Consider the following 20002-nt stretch of genomic DNA (forward strand, 5'->3'; position numbering starts at 1 on the left):
TTAGCCTGCTATCCTCATGATTTGGTTAATCTTTAATTCTCAGGCTTAATTTTCTTCCACAGAGTCAAAGAATCATAGAACACTATAGCACAGAAAAAGATCCTTAGGTCATCTAGCTCATGCCAAACTATTAATTTGGCTAGTCCCATCGACCTGCACCCAGGCCATATCCCTCACATCCATGTACCTCTGCAAATTTCCCTTAAGTGCTGAAATCAGACATGTATCTACCAGTTCCACTGGCAGCTCGTTCCACACTCTCAGCACCCTTAGAGTAAAGAAGATCCCCCTCATGTTCCCCTTAAACATTTCAGCTTATACCTTTAACACATGATCTCTAATTCTAGTCTCATCCAACCTCATTTACCCTATCTATACATCTCATAAATTCTATACCTCTATCATATCTCCACTCAACCTTTTACGCTCCAGGGAATAAAGTTCTAACCTATTCAACCTTTTCCTATTACTCAGGTCCTCGAACCCTGCAACATCCTACTAAATTTTCTCTACACTCTTCCAATCTTATTGATGTCCTTCCTGAAGGTTGATTTCTTTCCTGTACATAGATGATCAAAACTACTCACAGTACTCTGAATTAGACCTCGCCAACATCTTGTACAACTTCATTATAACATCCCAACTTCTGTATTCAATAAACACACACACACAGTGCTGGAGGATCTCAGCAGGCCAGGCAGCATCTATGGAAAGAGTACTGTCAACATTTTGGGCCGAAACACTTCGGCAGGATTTCAATACTTTGATTTATGAAGATCTATGTGCCAAAAACTTCCTTTATGACCCTATCTACCTGTGATAGCATTTCCAAGAAATTATGGATCTGTATTTCCAGATCCCTCCGTCCACTGCATTCCTCAATGCCCTACTGTACACCATGTAAACCCTACCCTGGTTTGTCCTTCCAGAGGGCAGCACCTCACACTTGCCTGCATTAAATTCCATCTGCCAGTTTTCAGCCTATTTTTCGAGCTGGTCCAGATCAATTTTGCTGGCCTTCCTCACTGTCCAATACACTCTCAATCTTGGTGTCATCTGCAAATTTGCTGATCCAGTTTACCACATTATCATCCAAATAGTTGGTATAGATGACAAACAACAGCATACCCAGCACCGATCTCTGCGGCACACCACCAGTCACAGGCCTCCACTCAGATAGTCAACCACTTACTACCACTCTCTGGCATCTCCCACAAAGCCAATATCTAATCCAATTTACTACCTCATCTTGATGGCTAGGCATCTGAACCTTCTTAACCAAACTCCCATGTGGGATCTTGTTGAAGGCCTTGCTAAAGTCCACGTAAACAACATCCACTGCTTTGCCTTCATCAACTTCCTTGGTAATTTTCTCGAAAAACTCTATAAGGTTTGTTACACAACCTACGAAGCACAAAGCCACATAGACTATCCCTAATCAGTTCTTGTCTGTCTAAATGCTTATATATCCATCTCTTCCAATAGTTAACCCAATTTAAGTGTTTTGTCAAAAACCACCATAATACAAAATTACTTGGGTGATAATACACTGTATTGTGTATTTTTCGGTCTAAGCAGCAATTCTAACAGACTGAGAAAAAGCAGCAGTCTCATAGCAAACACAAGGAATTCTGTAGATGCTGGAAACTCAAGCAACACACATCAAAGTTGCTGGTGAACGCAGCAGGCCAGGCAGCATCTGTAGGAAGAGGTACAGTCGACGTTTCAGGCCGAGACCCTTCGTCAGGACTAACTGAAAGAAGAGCTAGTAAGAGATTTGAGAGGGGGAGGGGGAGATCCAAAATGATAGGAGAAGACAGGAGGGGGAGGGATGGAGCCAAGAGCTGGACAGTTGATTGGCAAAAGGGATATGAGAGGATCATGGGACAGGAGGCCCAGGGAGAAAGAAAAAGGGGAGGGGGTAAAAAGCCCAGAGGGTGGGCAAGGGGTATAGTGAAAGGGACAGAGGGGCAGCAATCTCATAGGCTTCATAAAATTTGCACTGATAAAGTATAGGGATGTTGCCTTTCAATATGTAATATGCAATATTATGGACAAAATATTGTGGTTTGAGTTTTGTTAATTTAAAAAAAAGTGATATTCTTTTGATCTGACCAACAAGCAAATATCCTTGTAATGTAAATCCATATAGAGTTTGAATTAATAATTACTGTGCATGTCTTTGTTAAATTAGGTTAATTTCCACCTGTTTATTATTAATATTTTCTTTAATTGTAACATAATTTTAATAGATAATTCTATTTAATACTGAAGCAATATAAACCAGAAATTAAATAGATGTGTGTTTTACTCATGCATGTATTCTTATTGAATTTTTTTTCCATTCTTGGTGCACATTGTCAGAAACTAGTACTCTCAAGTAATTAGTAGAGTAAAGCCATATCTACACTGCTGTTATGGTTTGCTACAATTCCTATTTAATGCATTTGGTCCTCACTGTGTTTTCTTATAGTCTGAAGTGAGATCTTCAATTCAAGAAAGTTGTAAAGAACAGAATAAGCTACTTTGCTCTGTAATTTAATAAGATCTTAATGATTTAATTGTCATCTTAACTCCACATTCAGGCCTATCCCTGATAACCATCCCTCCTGTCGTTGTCAAGAGTCTTTTTACTTCTGGCTTAGAAAGTTTTAAACTCTTCTACTTTTGTTGCCTTTTGAGGAACCTTCTAAAATTTCAAGGGAAAAGAAAATTTCCTGGTCATTGTCATTAATGGGAAACTCCCCATTTTAAACAGTGATCCCTAATTGTATATTCTCCCATGAGACAAAACATAGTCTTGTCATTCCACGCTTAAAGACCATTCAATATTGGAATTCTTCATCATGTCCAATTATTTCTTTTCTTGTTGAAAGCTGGTGTTATCCATATTCATTTTAAATTCCTTGTTAGCAGATGAAATATGCTCATTTCATTTAGATTAAGTGATTTCAATCATTAATGAAAAATGTGTTTAATAAATGCAAAAGCAGCTTGAAAATTAGTTGTGCCACCCAGTTTCACAGGTGTAGACTTTCTTATCCTTTCCTCAGCAGGTATTTTTTTGCAAAACCACTTCCAGGAAAGTCTCAAACAAGAGAAAATCTCCTGCTGAAGGGTCTCGGCTTGAAATGTTGACTATTCTTTTCCGTAGATGCTGCTTGGCCTGCTGAGTTCCTCCAGCACTTCAAATTCAAATTCAAAAAACTTTATTGTCATTCTAACCGTACATTAGCTCTGCAGGGCAGAATGAGACAGCGTTTCTCAGGAGCAGTGCAATCATAACATAACAAACGCAACACTAAATAATAAACATAATAATAAATAGTAAAACACAACAGCCACATCTCAGTTAAAATCAAGTTATGAGTGTCCAGTGCAAGTTAAAGGTGTCCAAAGCAGAGTCAGGTAGAGCAGCTATTTAGCAGTCTGACTGCTTGTGGGAGGAAGCTGTTTAGTAGCCTTGTGGTTTTAGTTTTGATGCTCCTGTAACGTTTGCCTGATGGCAGAAGAGCAAACAGTTCATGGAGAGGGTGTGAGGGGTCTTTAATGATGTACCATGTCTTCTGGAGGCATCGACTCTGAAAGAGGTCTTGGACAGAAGGTAGGGAGACCCCAATAACCTTCTCTGCTCCCCTAACCACCCTCTGCAAGGCTTTTTTGTCAACAGCACTGCAGCTGGAATACAAGCTTGTGATGCAAAAGGTCAGCACACTCTCAACCACGCCTCTGTAGAATGTAGTTAAGATGTTAGTAGGGAGTGATGCTTGTTTAAGCTTCCTCAGAAAGTACAATCTCTGCTGGGCCCGTTTCACAATCCCAGTGGTGTTCCTGGACCAGGTGAGATTCTCCGAGATCTGCACCCCAAGGAACTTGATGTTTTCCACTCTCTCCACTGTGGAGCTGCTGATGCTGAGGGGTGTGTGCTCAGGCTGAGACTGTCTGAAGTCAACGATCATCTCCTTGGTTTTGGTGACATTAAGCATCAAGTTGTTATCCCTGCACCAACTCTCTATGGGTGTTTAACCTCCTCCCTGTACATTGTTTCATCATTTTTGCTGATGAGCCCCACCACTGTGGTATCATCTGCAAACTTAATGATCAGGTTCTCCTTGAGCCTGGCTGCACAGTCATGTGTTAGCAGTGTAAACAGCAATGGGCTAAGCACACAGCCTTGTGGGGATCCAGTGCTCAGTATGTGGAGTCAGAGATGTTCCTGCCAACACGGACTAACTGTGGTCGCTCTGTCAAGAAATCCAGAATCCAGCAACACATGGCAGTGCTAAGGCCAAGCTGCGACAGTTTCTCCACTAGTCTCTGCGGGATGATGGTATGGAACGCTGAACTGAAATCAATGTACAGGATTCTGGCATAAGTGTCTTTGTTGTCCAATTGAGAGAGAACTGTGTGCAGTGTGGTGGATATTGCGTCCTCTGTAGAGCGATTTGGACGATAAGCAAACTGTAGAGGATCCAGCGATGAGGGGAGGCTGACTGTGATATGAGGCTTGACAAACCGTTCAAAACATTTCATCACTATGGGGGTCAGGGCAACGGGACAGTAATCATTCAGACAGGCTACAACTGATTTCTTTGCTACAGGGATGATTGTGGAGGTTTTGAAGCATCTGGGGACAATAGCTTGACTAAGGGAGATGTTGAAAATGTCTGTCAGGACATCTGCTAATACATCAGCACATTCCTTGAGCACACGTCCAGGGATGCTGTCGGACCTCCCGCTTTTCGTGGATTGTCCCTGGCAAGGGTCCTCTGTGTTTGCTCTGGATCAGTGATTGGAGCCGGCTGGTCAGATGGTAAAAAGGGACTGGCTCTCCCCCTTGCTGTAGTGTTTGATGCTTCAAAGCGGGCAAAGAAATTGTTAAGCCTGTCTGGTAGAGAGGTGTCGCTGTCATCAGTTTTCTGCCTGATCTTGTAGTCTGTCAGAGCTTTAATTCCCTGCCACATACGTCTGGTGTCACTTTGTATGTTGTTCAGAAAAATCTCCTGTACGAAACATTGTAGAATTACATGAGGATCTAAAGGAGAATCAGATTCACTGTTTCATTCAATTCAGGATGGCACTTATAATTTGCTGTCAAAATTCGTCCTTGAGCTCTAATGCAGTGGAAACCATAAACGTTAGCCAGAAATGGGTTACAAACCTCGTTTGGATTTGGCTAATTGATTCTCTTTTGTTCTGTTTAATGCACATTATATGGATTCCCTTGTTGATTCATAGATATATGACTTGTATTGATCAAGAAGTTGAGGAGTTTGTAGTCTGACTGTGCATTAATTTCTCAGTTTATTTACCCAGCTCAACTGATAACATTGGTGTAAGCATTTAATGAGTTATAGAGACTAAATGGAATTGTTCAATATTGTTAATTTTTTTATGGGAAACAAATTGTACAATATTTTCATGCACACAGTACATTAATTTGAAAGTTTTTAATTTCCAGGTCCATATGTGTCGAGCAAAAACATCCTCACGTACCTGCCACTTCTATAATAATGTTGAGGGTAAGAGCAGAATTCTGATTTTGAGATTTGTATACACTCCTTGCCAGTTTATTCCTTAACTACACATCCTACAAGAAGCAACAGCCTAGCTGCTGTTTGATTTTGAACGGACTTTCATTTTCTCCATGGCTGGGATCATTTTTCTTGCATTCCAAAAAATAATTTCATGATTAAAGAAGCAAATTGATTGCATTAAAATATATAGTGGAAAAGGCAAAAGGGAAAAAAATACTTAGGAAAAGGAATAAGAAAAATGAAAAATACTTTAGTGGGAAACAAGGCCTATTAAATGACTGGTGTAATGAAAATGGGATAACATACTGGGGAGAAATGAACAAGATAAAGTTCTGATTAGCTAAGACAAATAGCACTAGGCTGGTAAAAGTTGAAGTTTGGATATCCCTTGAAAGGATGGGTTCATTGACTTTGAGATGTTCTGCTATTTCCTCTGCCATGGATTTCTTCTAGCTGGTAGCAGGTAATTTCTGTTTCTCAAGATTCTGTTCTAAACCCTCTTATTTTTTCTCCAATAGCTGTTTTTAGTCCTCTTTATTTTTACCAGTATCCTATTTGTCAGACCCAGGATAATGCTATGATGTACATCATCCATGTGTCCTTTCTGAGGAAGTTTCTTGCTGACATTTTTAGTTCATTGTTCAACAGACCTGTTCTCTTTTTCTTGCTATTTTCTCTTTGCTTTCCAACTTCTTGCGGTGAAATAAATGGTATGAAGAGTAGCAAAGCAAAGTGTATTAAATTTGTAAATTGTGATACATTGCTTTGAGGTTTCTGCTCTTAACTTCTTAAATTTAGGTAACAGTTTTAAAACTTGGCTGAAATCTTACAGTTGAAGCATATTTCATTGAACAAGTCAAACTTTTAAAGAGTACCTAAATTGCTACAGGCAGAATATTAATTAAATTAAAATGTCAGATTGAAACAATTTATAAATGAGGGTAAATATCTAAACACATGCAGTCTCGTAGATGCTATTGGAAAGAATATCTAAGAGACAGAAAGAATACTTCTTCACACTTCTGCCTAAATTATGTCATTTCACTCAATAGGATAAATTAATTGGACTTGCTTTTGTTTGTAGGTTTGTCACATTTTGTACCTCTACTTCTGGTTATTTCAAAATGATGAAATTACTTCATCAAACCCCAATTTTTTAAAGCTTTGTGAAGATTTATTTCATTAGATTTTCATTTGGTATTCGTGAATCATAATAATGTGATTAGTGCAACATGTATCACCTTAAGGATTTCCCATATGTTTCAGAAAAGAGTACTGAAAAAGAATTTTCAGAGTCCATTCTTGATGTTGAAGATCTTGTTAAAAGTGGCAACAAGCACAGGTATGATTTGTTAATTGCAGTAAAATTTTAAAATTATGTTCCTTTTGGATAACATACTGGATAACGTGTATCAGGATCATTAATTCTTGAGAAATGTTGCAATATAGAGCAAAAGTAAAAGGATAACACAGTGGTATAGTTGGAAGAGTCTGCATGTTCTCCTTGTAACTGTTGGGTTTCCTCCAGGTCATAGAGTAAGTCAACATTGAAACAGGCCCTTCTCCACAACTTGTCAATTGCGACTGTAGTGCCCATCAAGCTAGTCCCATTTGCTTGCATACAGCCCATATCTAAACCCCTCCTGTCCATTTATTTATTGAAATATCTTGAATGTTGTTACTGTATCTGACTCCACCACTCTCTGGCAGCTCGTATCATATATGCACCACCCTCAGGCCCCTTTTAAATCATTCACATCTCACCTTCAACCTAAGTCCTCTATTTTTAGTACCCCTTTCTGAGGGAATAACAGTATGCGCTCTGTCCATGGCCTTCGTGATCTCATCCCTCTCTGTAAGATCAATGTTCAATCTCCTGTACTCCAGGGAATAAAGTCCACGCCTGTCCAGCCTACAACTCAGGTCTTTGAGTCCTGACAGCGTCCTCGGAAATCTTTATTCTCTTTCCAGCTCAATCTTTCTTATAATAGGGTGACTTACATACTACACATGTTGCAGTTTCTTCCCACAACACCAAGATATGCAGGTTGATAGTTTTATTTGATATGAGAAGATGCCCCTTCTGTATAGGGGAGTGGTAGAATCTGGGTAGAGATGGGCAAAATGAGAAATTTTGGAGAAAGTAAGAGAATGGTGTGAGATTATGGTAACATTCAAAAGAGGATGAAAATATTGAAATTAGGCCATTCTGGGGATGAATATTCAACAGCTGGTGCAAGAATAATAAATAAATTGAAGTTGGGGTTAAATAGGATGTAGCAGCAAAAGGTGTAGGATGGGAAACAGCCCAGGAGCATGCTAGAGGAGTTTAGAGATAAGACTAGGACAAGTTTTGCAAGCAAAAGATGAACTGAAGCTGAATAATGTCATACGGAGATAATGAAGTCATATGATCATGGGATCAAAGAAGTTGCCAAGACTGCAAACATTTTATAACTTCTGACATAGATACAATTGGTAGAGATAGAGTTTGTCGCAGAGATCAAGGATAATAGATTGTGCCACCTTATATTCATAATGGGTGTTTCGATACATTCAGTTTTGAATATCGAATGAGCGCCACAACAAAGTGGATGAGATGGTTAAGGAAAACGCTGCTGCCAGCATACAAATTTTTTAATTGGGTTATCAAAGAGCATGATAATTTGAGATATGAGGGATGGCAATGATTTGAGGATAAAACTAGAGGGTTGTTTCTTATTTGATCAGACAGGGTGGGACACCTGTGTTGTGAATTTTAATAATTCTTCGAAATTCTCTGAGTGAAAGGATGCTGCCTGAGATTATGGAATGTGTGGAAAAAGGATTTGACTGGATTAGTAGGGATAAATAATGATGTCCCATACAGACAAATACAAAAGGGAATTGGGCCACTTTAAGGAAAATGAAGTTTATAGCTCTAGCCCAAAAAATGAATTTTATTTTGTTATACAATGGATGACTATGGTATTGGCCATAGAATACTTACCTCTGTTCAACATCTGTGGATTCCTGTTTAATTTTTGATAATTTTCTTTCATTTAACTTTAGTGAGAGGCATAGTATTATAAAGTAAAGAATAACATCAAACTGCACACTTAGTACCAGAAATGATCCCAAAAAAATTCCGCTGACCAGTAAAGGGAAATAAGTACAGTGTTTTTAAGAAATACTCCTAAGTGCAATAAAATATGAAAAATAGAACATGCTTGAAGTATTCAGCAGTTAGTCAACATTTGTAGAAAAAGGGAGTTTTGATTTCTTAAATTGAAGGCTATTTATTAGAACCAGTTGCATGAATAGTGTTTATTATGCTTTTGAACAAACATTAAATCATTGCATTGTATGATGAAGGCAAATTTTCATATAAAGATAATGCCTAAATAAAATGGAGTCATATTTATATGATGCTTTGTTTTACGTTTATAATGGGTTTGCAAATATTACTGTTAATTATTTACAGTGTGGAAGTATCATCAGCTATAATGTCATTCACCAGTATACATATACATGGAACTCTCATAAATGACTATTGAAACTTTATCACTATATTTCAGCTTTGTTGCAAATAGCTGACACGAAGCTCAGCTTGCACAAGATGGGTAGCTGAAGAAAAAGCATCTGTTTAATAACAGATCTTTAAAAATTGTAAATAATTTACAGTAGAATGACAAAACGTCCCATAACATTTTCAGTTGCCAAAACACACAGATCTCTAAGTACGTGTAATTAGTTATTTTCATAATGGAAAGCTATCAGGATGATGGAAATAACTCTACAAGGTTTTATGAATTATAGATCAAATGAACAAAGCGTATTTGAGAGGAGAGAAGAGTGGCTAATGTTTTCTATCCACTTTGTTTAATTAGGCACAAAAATGATTACAGTGTTAGTATTTCAATAGTTATTTAAAACAAGTTTAACACTCTTACATTAATTAGAATTTCCACGCGGAACTGTACTTGTATCCTACTTGATTTTGTCTTTTTAAACAGAGTTTGTCCTTACTACTTGTCTCGAGCATTGAAGCAGGGTGCTGAAATAATCTTCATGCCATACAACTACTTACTTGATCCAAAGGTATTGTTCAAGAATATTTCCTTTATTTAATAGTCATGGTACTGACATGATATGTGTCATATTGACATGACATCTAGTGAAAAAGGATCTAGTGCTTTTCAGGCCTATATGACGAATAAACGCTTCTCAGGCTTCCAGCCTGGTGCAGGTATCGATTTTAACCAACGTTTCAATGACAAGCTCTGTCATCTTCATCTGGAATGATGCCTGGGCATGTCTAGTCAGGTGGTATTTCACCCCCTGTCATCCGTCCTTCCTGACTTCGGCACAAAACTACTGTACTGAGCCAGTGGCTTTTGGTGAAGGAAGCTATTGGAATAAAACTAGAGGAAAATAATTTTACCAAAGATGAAGTTCTCGCTCTAAGTAAGAACTGGTATTCGATTGTAAACAAGGTGGGACAGCAGAAACCTGTATAGATGAGGACTAACCAATCAGGAGGGACGGATGACGGGGGTGTAAATACCACTGGGCTAGACATGCCTAGGCATCACCACTGATGAAGATGGCAGAGTTTGTCATCGAAGCGTTGGTTAAAATTGATACCTGTACCTGGCTGGAAGCCCGAGAAGAGTTTATTCATGATGTCTAGTTTTGATATGTTAGATGCTCTTAGTAATATTTGTAAACCCTTGTATGAATAGATACAGTACTCTTGAAAATCCTATGAAATACCAATAGTGGATTTCAGAATTATTATTAAAGTCATGATGTTAGAAAGCATTATAAAGTTTGGAAGGTCATAAAATGGCATGTTGTGCAAACATTTCCTTGATCCTTTTCATTTTCCTTAAAGAAATTGAGGAACACCATGCTGATAAATGGTTACAACACTGGTAATGGCATCCATTAGTCTCGCGAGACCATGGATCTGCGCCTGGAAAGTCTTGCTTCAGTCTGTGTTAGAGCAGTGTCTGTTGTGGCTGCAGAGGCCCACACGGGAGTGACAGTCTCAGCTGCATCGACTGCACTTGAAGGCACTGTCCTCCAGCATTGTCCTGGTGCTGTTTTTCCGACAAGTGCACTTTTCTTCAGCAGCAAACCTCAGCTTTTCTTCTCCTCTTTTTAGACCTCTGTGTAGTTCCAGCCTCCAGTGAGAATGATCGCTTGTGATGTCCTCCTACCTCTCGACGTTCATTTTCAGTGACTTCATGTCTCTCTTGCAAACGTCTTTGAAATGAAGATGGGGCTGCCCTTGTGCTCTCTTGCCGGAGGCCAGTTCCCCGTACAGCAGGTCTCTCGGGATCCTCCCGTCTGACATGCGGTGTACGTGGCCCAGCCAGCAGAGACGGCATTGTTGGAGCAGGGTGAAGAGGCTGGGTATCTGAGCGCGGGCCAGGACCTCATTGTTGGTGACTCGGTCAGTCCACGTGATGTCCAGGATACGTCTCAGGCTGCGAAGGTGGAAGGTGTTGAGACGCCACTCTTGTCTGTAGTAGAGGCCCCAGGTCTCACTACCGTAAAGCAGTGTGCTGAGGACGCAGGCCCTGTAGACTGCAACTTTGGTGTGCATCGTCAGCTTTCTGTTTTCCCAGACTCTCTTTGTCAGCCTGGCGAATGTTGAGGCTGCTGGTCAGATCCGTCTGATGATCTCGGGGTCTAGGGAGAGGCTGTCCGTGATGGTGGAGCCAAGGTATGTAAGCTCGTGAACTATCTCCAGCTCCTAGTTGTTGATGGTAATGGCAGGGGGGTGCTCAACGCCTTGGTCCAACACGTTGGTTTTCTTCAGGCTGATGGTCAAGCTGAAGTCCTGGCAGTCTCGTGAGAAGCTGTCCATGAGGTGTTGCAGTTGCTCTTCAGAGTGTGTTGCCAGTGCCGCATTGTCTGCAAGCAACATGTTCCTGATGAGTACTTCACGAGCCTTGGATTTTTGCCCTCAGCCAGGACAGACTGTACAGCGTCTGATCTGGTGTGGAGGTAGACACCATCAGTTAATGTTCCAAAGGCGTGCTTCAGCATGACTGCGAAGAAGATGCCAAACAGGGTGGGGGCAAGCACACAGCCCTGCTTCACACCACTGTTGATGTTGAAGGCCTCTGAAGAAGAGCCGTCGAACTGAATGACGCCCTTCATGTCTGTGTGGAATGACTGAACTATCCTGAGGAGCCTCGGGGGACAATCAATCCTGGCGAGGAATTTGAACAGGCCATCTCTGCTCACAAGGTCGAAGGCCTTCGTAAGGTCAACGAAAGCGACGTAGAGTGGTTGTCTTTGCTCTCTGCATTTCTCTTGTAGCTGTGGAAGGGAGAAGATCATGTCCATTGTGGAGCGTTCTGACCTGAAACCGCACTGAGACTCGGGATACACCCTTTTGGCTATTTTCTGCAGTTTGTTCAGGACCACGTGAGCGAAGACCTTCCCAGCGATGCTCAGCAAGGAGATTCCCCTGTAGCTGTTACAGTCACTTCTGTCCCCTTTGTTCTTATATATGGTGACAATGTTGCAGTCTCTCATGTCTTGTGGCACTGCTCCCTCAATCCAGCACTGGCACAGTAGTTCATGCAGGTGGTTTAGCAGGACGCCCTTTGTGCATTTGATGGCCTCTGGTGGAATGCCATCCAATCCTGGTGCCTTCCCAGTGGGCAGGTTGTCGATGGCTTTACTCAGCTCTTCAGCAGTTGGCAGTGCATCAAGTTCTTCCATGACAGGCAGGCATTCCACTGCGTCTAGCGCGCTGTCTGAGATGCTGTTTTCTCTGGAGAAGAGTGCAGAGTAATGCTCCACCCATCTCTCTATCTGCTTGCCTTTGTCATTGATAGTCTCGCCTGTTACGGTTTTCAGTGATGCTGTCTTGCTCTGGGTTGGCCCGATGGCTTTCTTGATCCCCTCATACACTCCACGGATGTTGCCTGTGTCAAATGCTGACTGAATGCTTTCGCATAGTTGTAGCCAGTAGTCATTTGCACAGCGTCTGGCTGTTTCCTGGGCCTTGCTTCTTGCTGTCCTTAGCGCTTGCAGTGTTGCCTGGGTGGGATGGCGTTTGTGCTCTAGTAGTGCAACACACTTTACCTCGATGACAGCGGTGAGCTTACTTGAGCTCGCTTCAAACCAGTCCTGTGTCTTGCCCCGTTTCTTCCTGAAGGTCTTGAGTGCAGTGCTGTGGATAGCGTCCCTGAGAGAGTCCCATTTCTGCTGAGCATCTCCTGGTGGGTCTGGAAGGAGAGCATCCTCCAGTGACTTGATGAACTCTGCAGCTTTGTCTGGGTGTTGTGTCTTACTGGCATCGATGCGCTGCTTGCCTCTCCTTCGGCCGAAGTCTGATCTTGCAGCAAACCAGAGAGTGATCCGTGTCGCAGTCGGCACTCTGAAAGGAGCGAGTCGTGAGCACGTTTCTCAGGTGACAGCATCTTGTGATTATCAGGTCTAGCTGGTACCAGTGTTTGGAGCGGAGATGCCGCCAAGACACCTTGTGCTGAGCTAAGTTCCACCTAATAACTAATTAGGGTCCTTCAAATTTTCTGCTTAACAATTGAAATTGTCTGCTTATTTTCCAAAAAACTCAACTCACATTGGCACGATGTTGCATTATATGACAAGTGGTCTAGAGAACTATATTCTATGTAACAGTTTAGTTTAGTTACTTAAAACTGTGTCTGTGATCAATTATGTGATCCTATCTCTGCAGTAGAGTTTAATGCCCTGTATTTTGTAGGGAATTTCTGGCAATTCTGTACATTTACACTAGCAGTGGTTTCAGCATGTTCTGGATTTCCAGTCATATCAGCTTGAATCCAGAAACCCCACGTTTGCTGACAACTCTTTACCAAAATCATGAACATACAAATTATGGGAAAGAGCAGACTTCTCAGTCCCTCAAACCTATTATTACAGCCTGGAGTACCATAAAAAAAATTATATTTCATGCAAACATTTTATAACAAGATGGTTTTGTAATACCAGAATTTCTCATGGTTTTTGTTTTTTTTAACTATAAAAAAGATTTTAAAACCACATGGCCTTCATGGGAACATTGAATTATTTACACTGGCTTTGTGATATCTGCAGTGAACAGTGCAAAATTTTTAAAGTGGCTGTCATTTTGCTGCCATTACCACTGTTCACCATTCTGCCGCCATTACCTCTGTTAAATTTGAATTTGTATCTTATCTGATGTATTCTGTTGAGAGTATTAACAATAACATTTTGAAAGAGTCCAAAGAAATTTTTTTCTTTCTGCAGAATTAAAGTTTCAGCTTGGATTTTTATAATGCTTAAATAGAAACTGATTATTCAATGCCATTATTTAAATGACAAAATTGCTTTCATTATAGCCGTGAAATGTAAACGTAAATGGGTAAAGTGCATAAAGTGGAACATTTTACTTTTTTTCATCTCTTCTTGTTTAATTTTAACTTGAAGGAAGAAAGCACATGCATTTCAGTTTTACATCAAGTTACTCGACTTCAAGCTCCAATTTTGATTTGAAATAAAAGTGCTGTTGAAATGCAGGCAAATAAATTTTAATTTGAATTTTCTTATAGAAGAAGAAAATTCTTCACCAATATGAATTCACTTACTTAAGTTATTGACATATCTTGTTTGGTTAACCTTTTGTACTGTTGCTCTGTAGAGTCGTAAAGCCCATGATTTAGACCTTCGTGGCACGATAGTTATTTTTGATGAAGCACATAATGTGGTAAGCACTTTTTCATTAGAAAATTGTTTTTCATAGTGCTTTCTTAATCTTAGCATTAAGGATGACTTGTTTCCTCAGCGGTTTTGTGGACTGTGAGGTTACCAGTGTTGGAAATGCAGACTGTTCAACAGACGAAGGCTCACTGGGCAAGTGAGTGGGTAGTTGTGAGTCGGTGAATTCCTTCCTCTACTTACTCAGGGTATTTTATGCTTCTGCTACGTGGCTTCTGTATTCTCGATACCATCCTAAATGCTCCTTCGTCATTTTGAGTCCAAGGTCTTCATATATGATTGGGGATGTTGCAGTTCTTCAAGCAAGCTTTAAGGAGATTATTGAAATTGTCTGTCTATCCACCCACAGAATAGGATGTTTGCTTAAAAGTATGGCATCAGAGTGCAAGCAGCATTTAGTATTTGTTCTTAAAGGAAAACATTGCTACATATGTATAGTTTTAAATTAATTTAAGCTTCATATTCAATATAGTCATTTGAAAATAACCTGGTTCATCAAAGCAATAGAATTTCACAATATAATTGTGTATTGTCTGGCACTTTATCAAATCAGATTCAAAACATTAGTAAAGGACTTGGTGTTCTGATCTGTGAAGAAGTTTATAATATCTTTTCACTATATGACATCTTTAGTAGTATACCTCAAGGTACTTACTGTAATCATTATCAAAACAAAATTTGAAAACAAACCATAGGAAATTATTGGAGAGGTCATTAAAAAGCTTGATCCAAGAAATGAGCGTAAAAGAGGGGAGAAGGTAAATAGATTTTACTAGGAATCTGAGTTTGTGACCTAGGCAGCTAAAAATCAGAGCACCAATGGTACATCCTTGATTTTTTTATTTGGGATGAAGAAGGTCCCTATTTTTTTAAAGTGCTGTTGTCTGCTACCTCACCAGAATGTCCCTTTGAATCTTTGATGAGGTGAACCTCATCACGTTGCAAAATTACTGTGGATGCATACATCTGCTTCAGATTTTGTACTTGCAGTACTTTGAGCAGCAGTTTCTGTAAAACAAATCAATAGGAGAGCTTTAATAATTTACTTTTTCTTACTGTGAGTAGTTGACTTTTCTTAGCTAGTATCTATTAAAGGCACAATAATTATACTAGTTTTGTGTAGTTTCATATCTCAATCTGTGTTACTTAACTACTAAATCATAGGCAAAGCTATGAATATTGAGGATTTTAAAATTTATCATTGATTGCAGGGTAATCTAATATACAGTTTAGGTTTTATGTATCAAATTAGAACGATATGTCTAATATTATGTTTACTATCCCTCCAGAATGAGGGGTCACAGTTTGAGGATAAGGGAGAAGCCTTTTAGGACCAAGATGAGGAAAAACTTCTTCACACAGAGAGTGGTGAATCTGTGGAATTCTCTGCCACAGGAAACAGTTGAGGCCAGTTTGTTGGCTATATTTAAGAGGGAGTTAGATATGGCCCTTGTGGTTAAAGGGATCAGGGGATATGGAGAGAAGGCAGGTATAGGGTCCTGAGTTGGATGATCAGCCATGATCGTATTGAATGGCGGTGCAGGCTCGAAGGGCCGAATGGCCTACTCCTTCACCTATTTTCTATGTTTCAATGTTTTATCTCTTCAGTAATTGATTATCTAGATATGCCATCATACTCAGCACCATAAAGTTTTAATTTATTAGACTCCTAGAGCATTTAAACAATTGTTTTTGTTAAACACCCTAATTCCAGGAATGTAATGCTGGATTAGATTGGGTAGGAATTTGTATTTTAGAATTGAGTGACATCAAAATAAAATGAACAATTTTAAAAATTTACCATTTGGGTTCATTTAGAACATCTTTTGATAGTAGGGAAATTTATTGTACTGATGTTGTGAGGATATTTTATAAAAGTAGAAGTATGTATATGCAGTAGATTCCAATTAATTTGGTCCATCGGTTAATTGGGACAGCTGCTTATTTGGGACAAATCTTAAAGAACGAAAACTAATTGAGAAAATTGCTGGAAATCCTTTCATTTATTTGGGATACTATACCACGTAATTGGGGCAGGAGACTGTTACCAAACAGGTTCTAACTGGCATCAGTCGCTTGCCTTTGTGTAGCCATTAGACAGTACACCATGCTTAGAGAAAACAGTTTTTAAATAGTGGCAGTTACACGTGTTTGTGTTTATTTAAAAAAAAAGCAGAGATATGTGTAAATGTAGTTGATGAGAAATAAGCAGTAAGACAATTCCGAACAGATTTGCTTACTGCAGTTTCAAGGGATTCCAGAAACAGCTGGGAGTGAAAATGAACCAATTTTACTACTTCAACAAGTCAGAAACTATGAAAAATTTGAAGGTATTACCAATCATCTTGAATGTTACAGTGAAAATAAAGATTTGGAGGATGCAATAGTCAATAGCATTGTCTGAAGCCAGTCCATTATCTGCAGTAGGTGTCTCTGCTGATTTTGTTCATTGCATGTACTGGAAAAATTCCTCCATTGATAACTATTAGGAACTAGTACACAGATTTGTAGTACTATTATTACTGTTCTGATGTGTTCTGTATTACATTTAAATACTAATTTTTACTCAGTTTATCTTTTTAATACCTTTTTAACTATTTACATGAAATTAGCTAATTGGGGTAGCAGCTTAATTAGGCCAAAATGAACTGGTCCAGATGTGTCCCAATTAATTGGAATCCATTGTGTATGTATATTTTAAAAAGTGTTTAAAGATCCTTATTTGACATATCAACAAATACTCCATTGTGAAGCAGTAATAATCAATTAGGAGCACAACTGTTTGGACACCTGCAAAAGAGATGAATTTGTAAAAAAAGAAAACAACAATTTGAGAGGATTTCCTGAGCTTTGGACTTATTTATCTTTGGATGTTAACCTGTTGTGGATCAAGGTTACAGGGATTGCATTAAATCTAATTTTGACAAATGGAGAATTGCAGTGGCTGTGGACACTATGGCATATATGTCCTTGACAAAGGTAGGTTAGTTGGTCATCGTAAATTGTCCCGTGATTAGGTTAATCAAGGTTGTGGGGTTGCTGGGATGGCGTGGCTTGAAGGGCCGGAAGGGCTTACTTCATGCTGTATCACTAAATAAAAAAAACAGTTACAGGGTGGTTGAGGAAATGAGGAACAAAGAGTGCACTGTAATTTAACAGATGTAAGTTACAAACTTTTATAAGGATTCTGTGCTGTGGTAAGAGTTGGGGTGAAAAACAACAAATGGAGTATGGCCTGAATTTGCGATGGTTTACATAAAAGTATTTCTACTGCTATTTTAAAGCAGAGATTTCAGAATAGCCCTAAACTTCATTTGATAGTTGGACTCTACATTATGTCAGTGACTGAGTAAATATGGTTGCTTCGGGGGTAACTTTCTGAAATCAGTTGCTGTTTTCTTATCTATAAACTTTATGTTTAATACAAAGTTGAATGCTAAATGCTAAACTCAGACATATATTTTTACCTTCTTCTCTTTGTACAGCATGGAAATAGGTCCCTCAGCCAACCGAGTTCTTGCCAACCATCAAGCATCCATTTACACTAACTATACTAATAATATTTTATTCTTTCCACATTCCTTCAATCCCCACCAACCCCCAGACTCCTCCACTTGTAAACACTAGAGCAGTTTAACCTACCAACATTTTTTGGGGTGTCAAAGCCAAGAGGAACATCTTAAGGAAACCACGAGATCACAGTGAGAATATACAAGCTCCATAATCCCTTTCTGGAATTTGGGAATGAACAAATCTGAAGCTGTTCGGTAGCAGCTCAACTGCGACATAATTGTCAGATTCATTGCTGATCGTGTGTAGCTCAGATAAGTGGATTTGTAACAAAAATTGTCACGCTGGTTTACTAAAATTAAGTTTTAATGATCCAAGTCAAAATAAAGGTGTGGAATGTGTAATAAAATTATAAAATTTGAATGGGTTAGAGTGTGTTGCATTCTGTTGCCTGTATAGATGATATTTATCTTTTCCTAATCATAGGAAAAAATGTGTGAAGAGTGTGCTTCATTTGACTTTACTCCTTATGACCTTGCTTCTGGAATTGAGGCAGTTAATATGATCTTGGAGGAGGAAGCAAAGAAATTAGAACACATTGAAGGCAACCCAGACTTCAATCTTGAATCAGTCAACTCAGGTTTGTGCATTAACCTTTTCAAGTGCCTGTGTGAATTTTGGTAAATGCCCTCATATGAGAAGTGGGGAACTTTATAATTTATAAACAGGAATCACTGAACCCTCTATTGTGGCAGTACATTCTATTCTGCTGCCACAATTCAGTCAGTTGCCTTCACTTCCCTCTAAACTGTGTAACCACGCAGTAACCGAAACGCTCCCATGCACATAGTCTTTGTTGCTGTACTGGGGGAATTTTTCTTTTAAATAATGTTAATATAAAGTGCCACTCGGTTTTTAGGTCATGTAAAACATTTCCTGCTGAGAGCAATACTGTGCAGCTGTAAAAAACAAATAGAGGGAATATTGGTCAGCTTCATAAATTAGAAAGGAATGTGCTGCTGCTGTTGCTGTTATATAAAGCAGTTTGATACGAACTAGGAATGAAACTCAAGGGAATAATCAGTGGCATGGTAGCATAGTGGTTAGAATAACGCTACTACAACACCAACAACTCAGGTTCAATTCCTGCCACATCTTGTGAGGAGTTTGTATGTTTTCTCTGTGGCTGTGTGGGTTGTTTCCAGGTGCTGTGGTTTCCTCCCACATTCCAGAGACGTATGAGTTAGTAGGTTTATTGGTTTCCATTCGTGTGATTGGGCTGCGTGGGCTCGTTGGGCAAGAAGGTTCTGTTACCATGTTGTATTCGTAAATAGTCTCAATTTTTGGGCTTCACAATTTCTGTTTATTTCTCCTTTCATAATTCCCAATGTTTTTGGTTTGGTAGTCAGTTCCAGGTTGTTTATCAGAGTACCATTCCATAAACACCAAGCAGAATATGAGTAACTTAGAACATCATTTAGATATATGAAACTGCTATGATTTTAATCTCTATGTAAAGTTTATAATGACTAGATGTCTATTTAATGCATTTGCTAGGATTGGGATTTTAACAGAAGCAAAATTGTTTTATTACGTCTGAAATGCAATTTAAGTATTTCTCTTCATTTTATAATTGCAAGATTTCGGAAATAAATGACGACTTTTACAAATGACTTTAATTTCTAATAATAATGGTTTTCTGAGATTATTGTCTTGAAGTTCATTCCTCTGTTGATAACACTAACTGCTTTATACAATAGCAATAGCAGCACATTCTTCTCTGTGAAGTCGACTGAACTGAAATACAGCAGCCGAATATAATGTATTGCCACAAAACAGGGTGCAGTAAGCACCACCAACTAACAATCGATTTCTTAGTAGTCTGAATACCACTGAATGGGTAGATAATCTTTTAGACACTTTTAAATCCAAATATAGATATAGTTTAGATTAATATTCAAACTAGAACCTTCATGTTGGGAATCACCCATGTATTTGTGCTTGCTCATAAAGTGATGGTTCCAGTAAACAAAATAAAACCACGAAAAATTTAAGAAGACTGAAATACTAGCCTTTCATTCACTTTAAATAAAATTTTATGTATGCTCGAAAAGATAACATTGAAGTTATACAAAGCACAAATGCCAACAAAGTTCAGCCAGTGAAGTAGAATCTGTGGAAAGTGCTAATTAACTTTTAAGGTCAAAGATTGTTCATCAAAACCCACT

The 20002-nt window shown here is 39.0% G+C and overlaps 1 protein-coding gene across 9 annotated transcripts in view; it reads left to right on the plus strand.

Annotated features, from left to right (window-relative positions):
- Window positions 1–20002, plus strand: part of rtel1 (regulator of telomere elongation helicase 1) — a 182808-nt gene that overhangs the window by 24469 nt on the left and 138337 nt on the right. For 8 of the 9 annotated variants that reach the window (XM_072240347.1, XM_072240390.1, XM_072240382.1 and 5 more), the window contains exons 6-10: window positions 5462–5522; window positions 6804–6879; window positions 9533–9617; window positions 14188–14253; window positions 18261–18414. In XM_072240347.1, the coding sequence (XP_072096448.1) occupies window positions 5462–5522; window positions 6804–6879; window positions 9533–9617; window positions 14188–14253; window positions 18261–18414 (442 nt within the window). Of the gene's footprint in view, window positions 1–5461; window positions 5523–6803; window positions 6880–9532; window positions 9618–14187; window positions 14254–17633; window positions 17966–18260; window positions 18415–20002 lie in introns of those variants that run through there. The other variant, XM_072240415.1, reaches the window with a different exon arrangement.

This window comes from Mobula birostris, chromosome 2 (genome assembly GCF_030028105.1).
Source record: "Mobula birostris isolate sMobBir1 chromosome 2, sMobBir1.hap1, whole genome shotgun sequence".
Classification (NCBI taxonomy): domain Eukaryota; kingdom Metazoa; phylum Chordata; class Chondrichthyes; order Myliobatiformes; family Myliobatidae; genus Mobula; species Mobula birostris.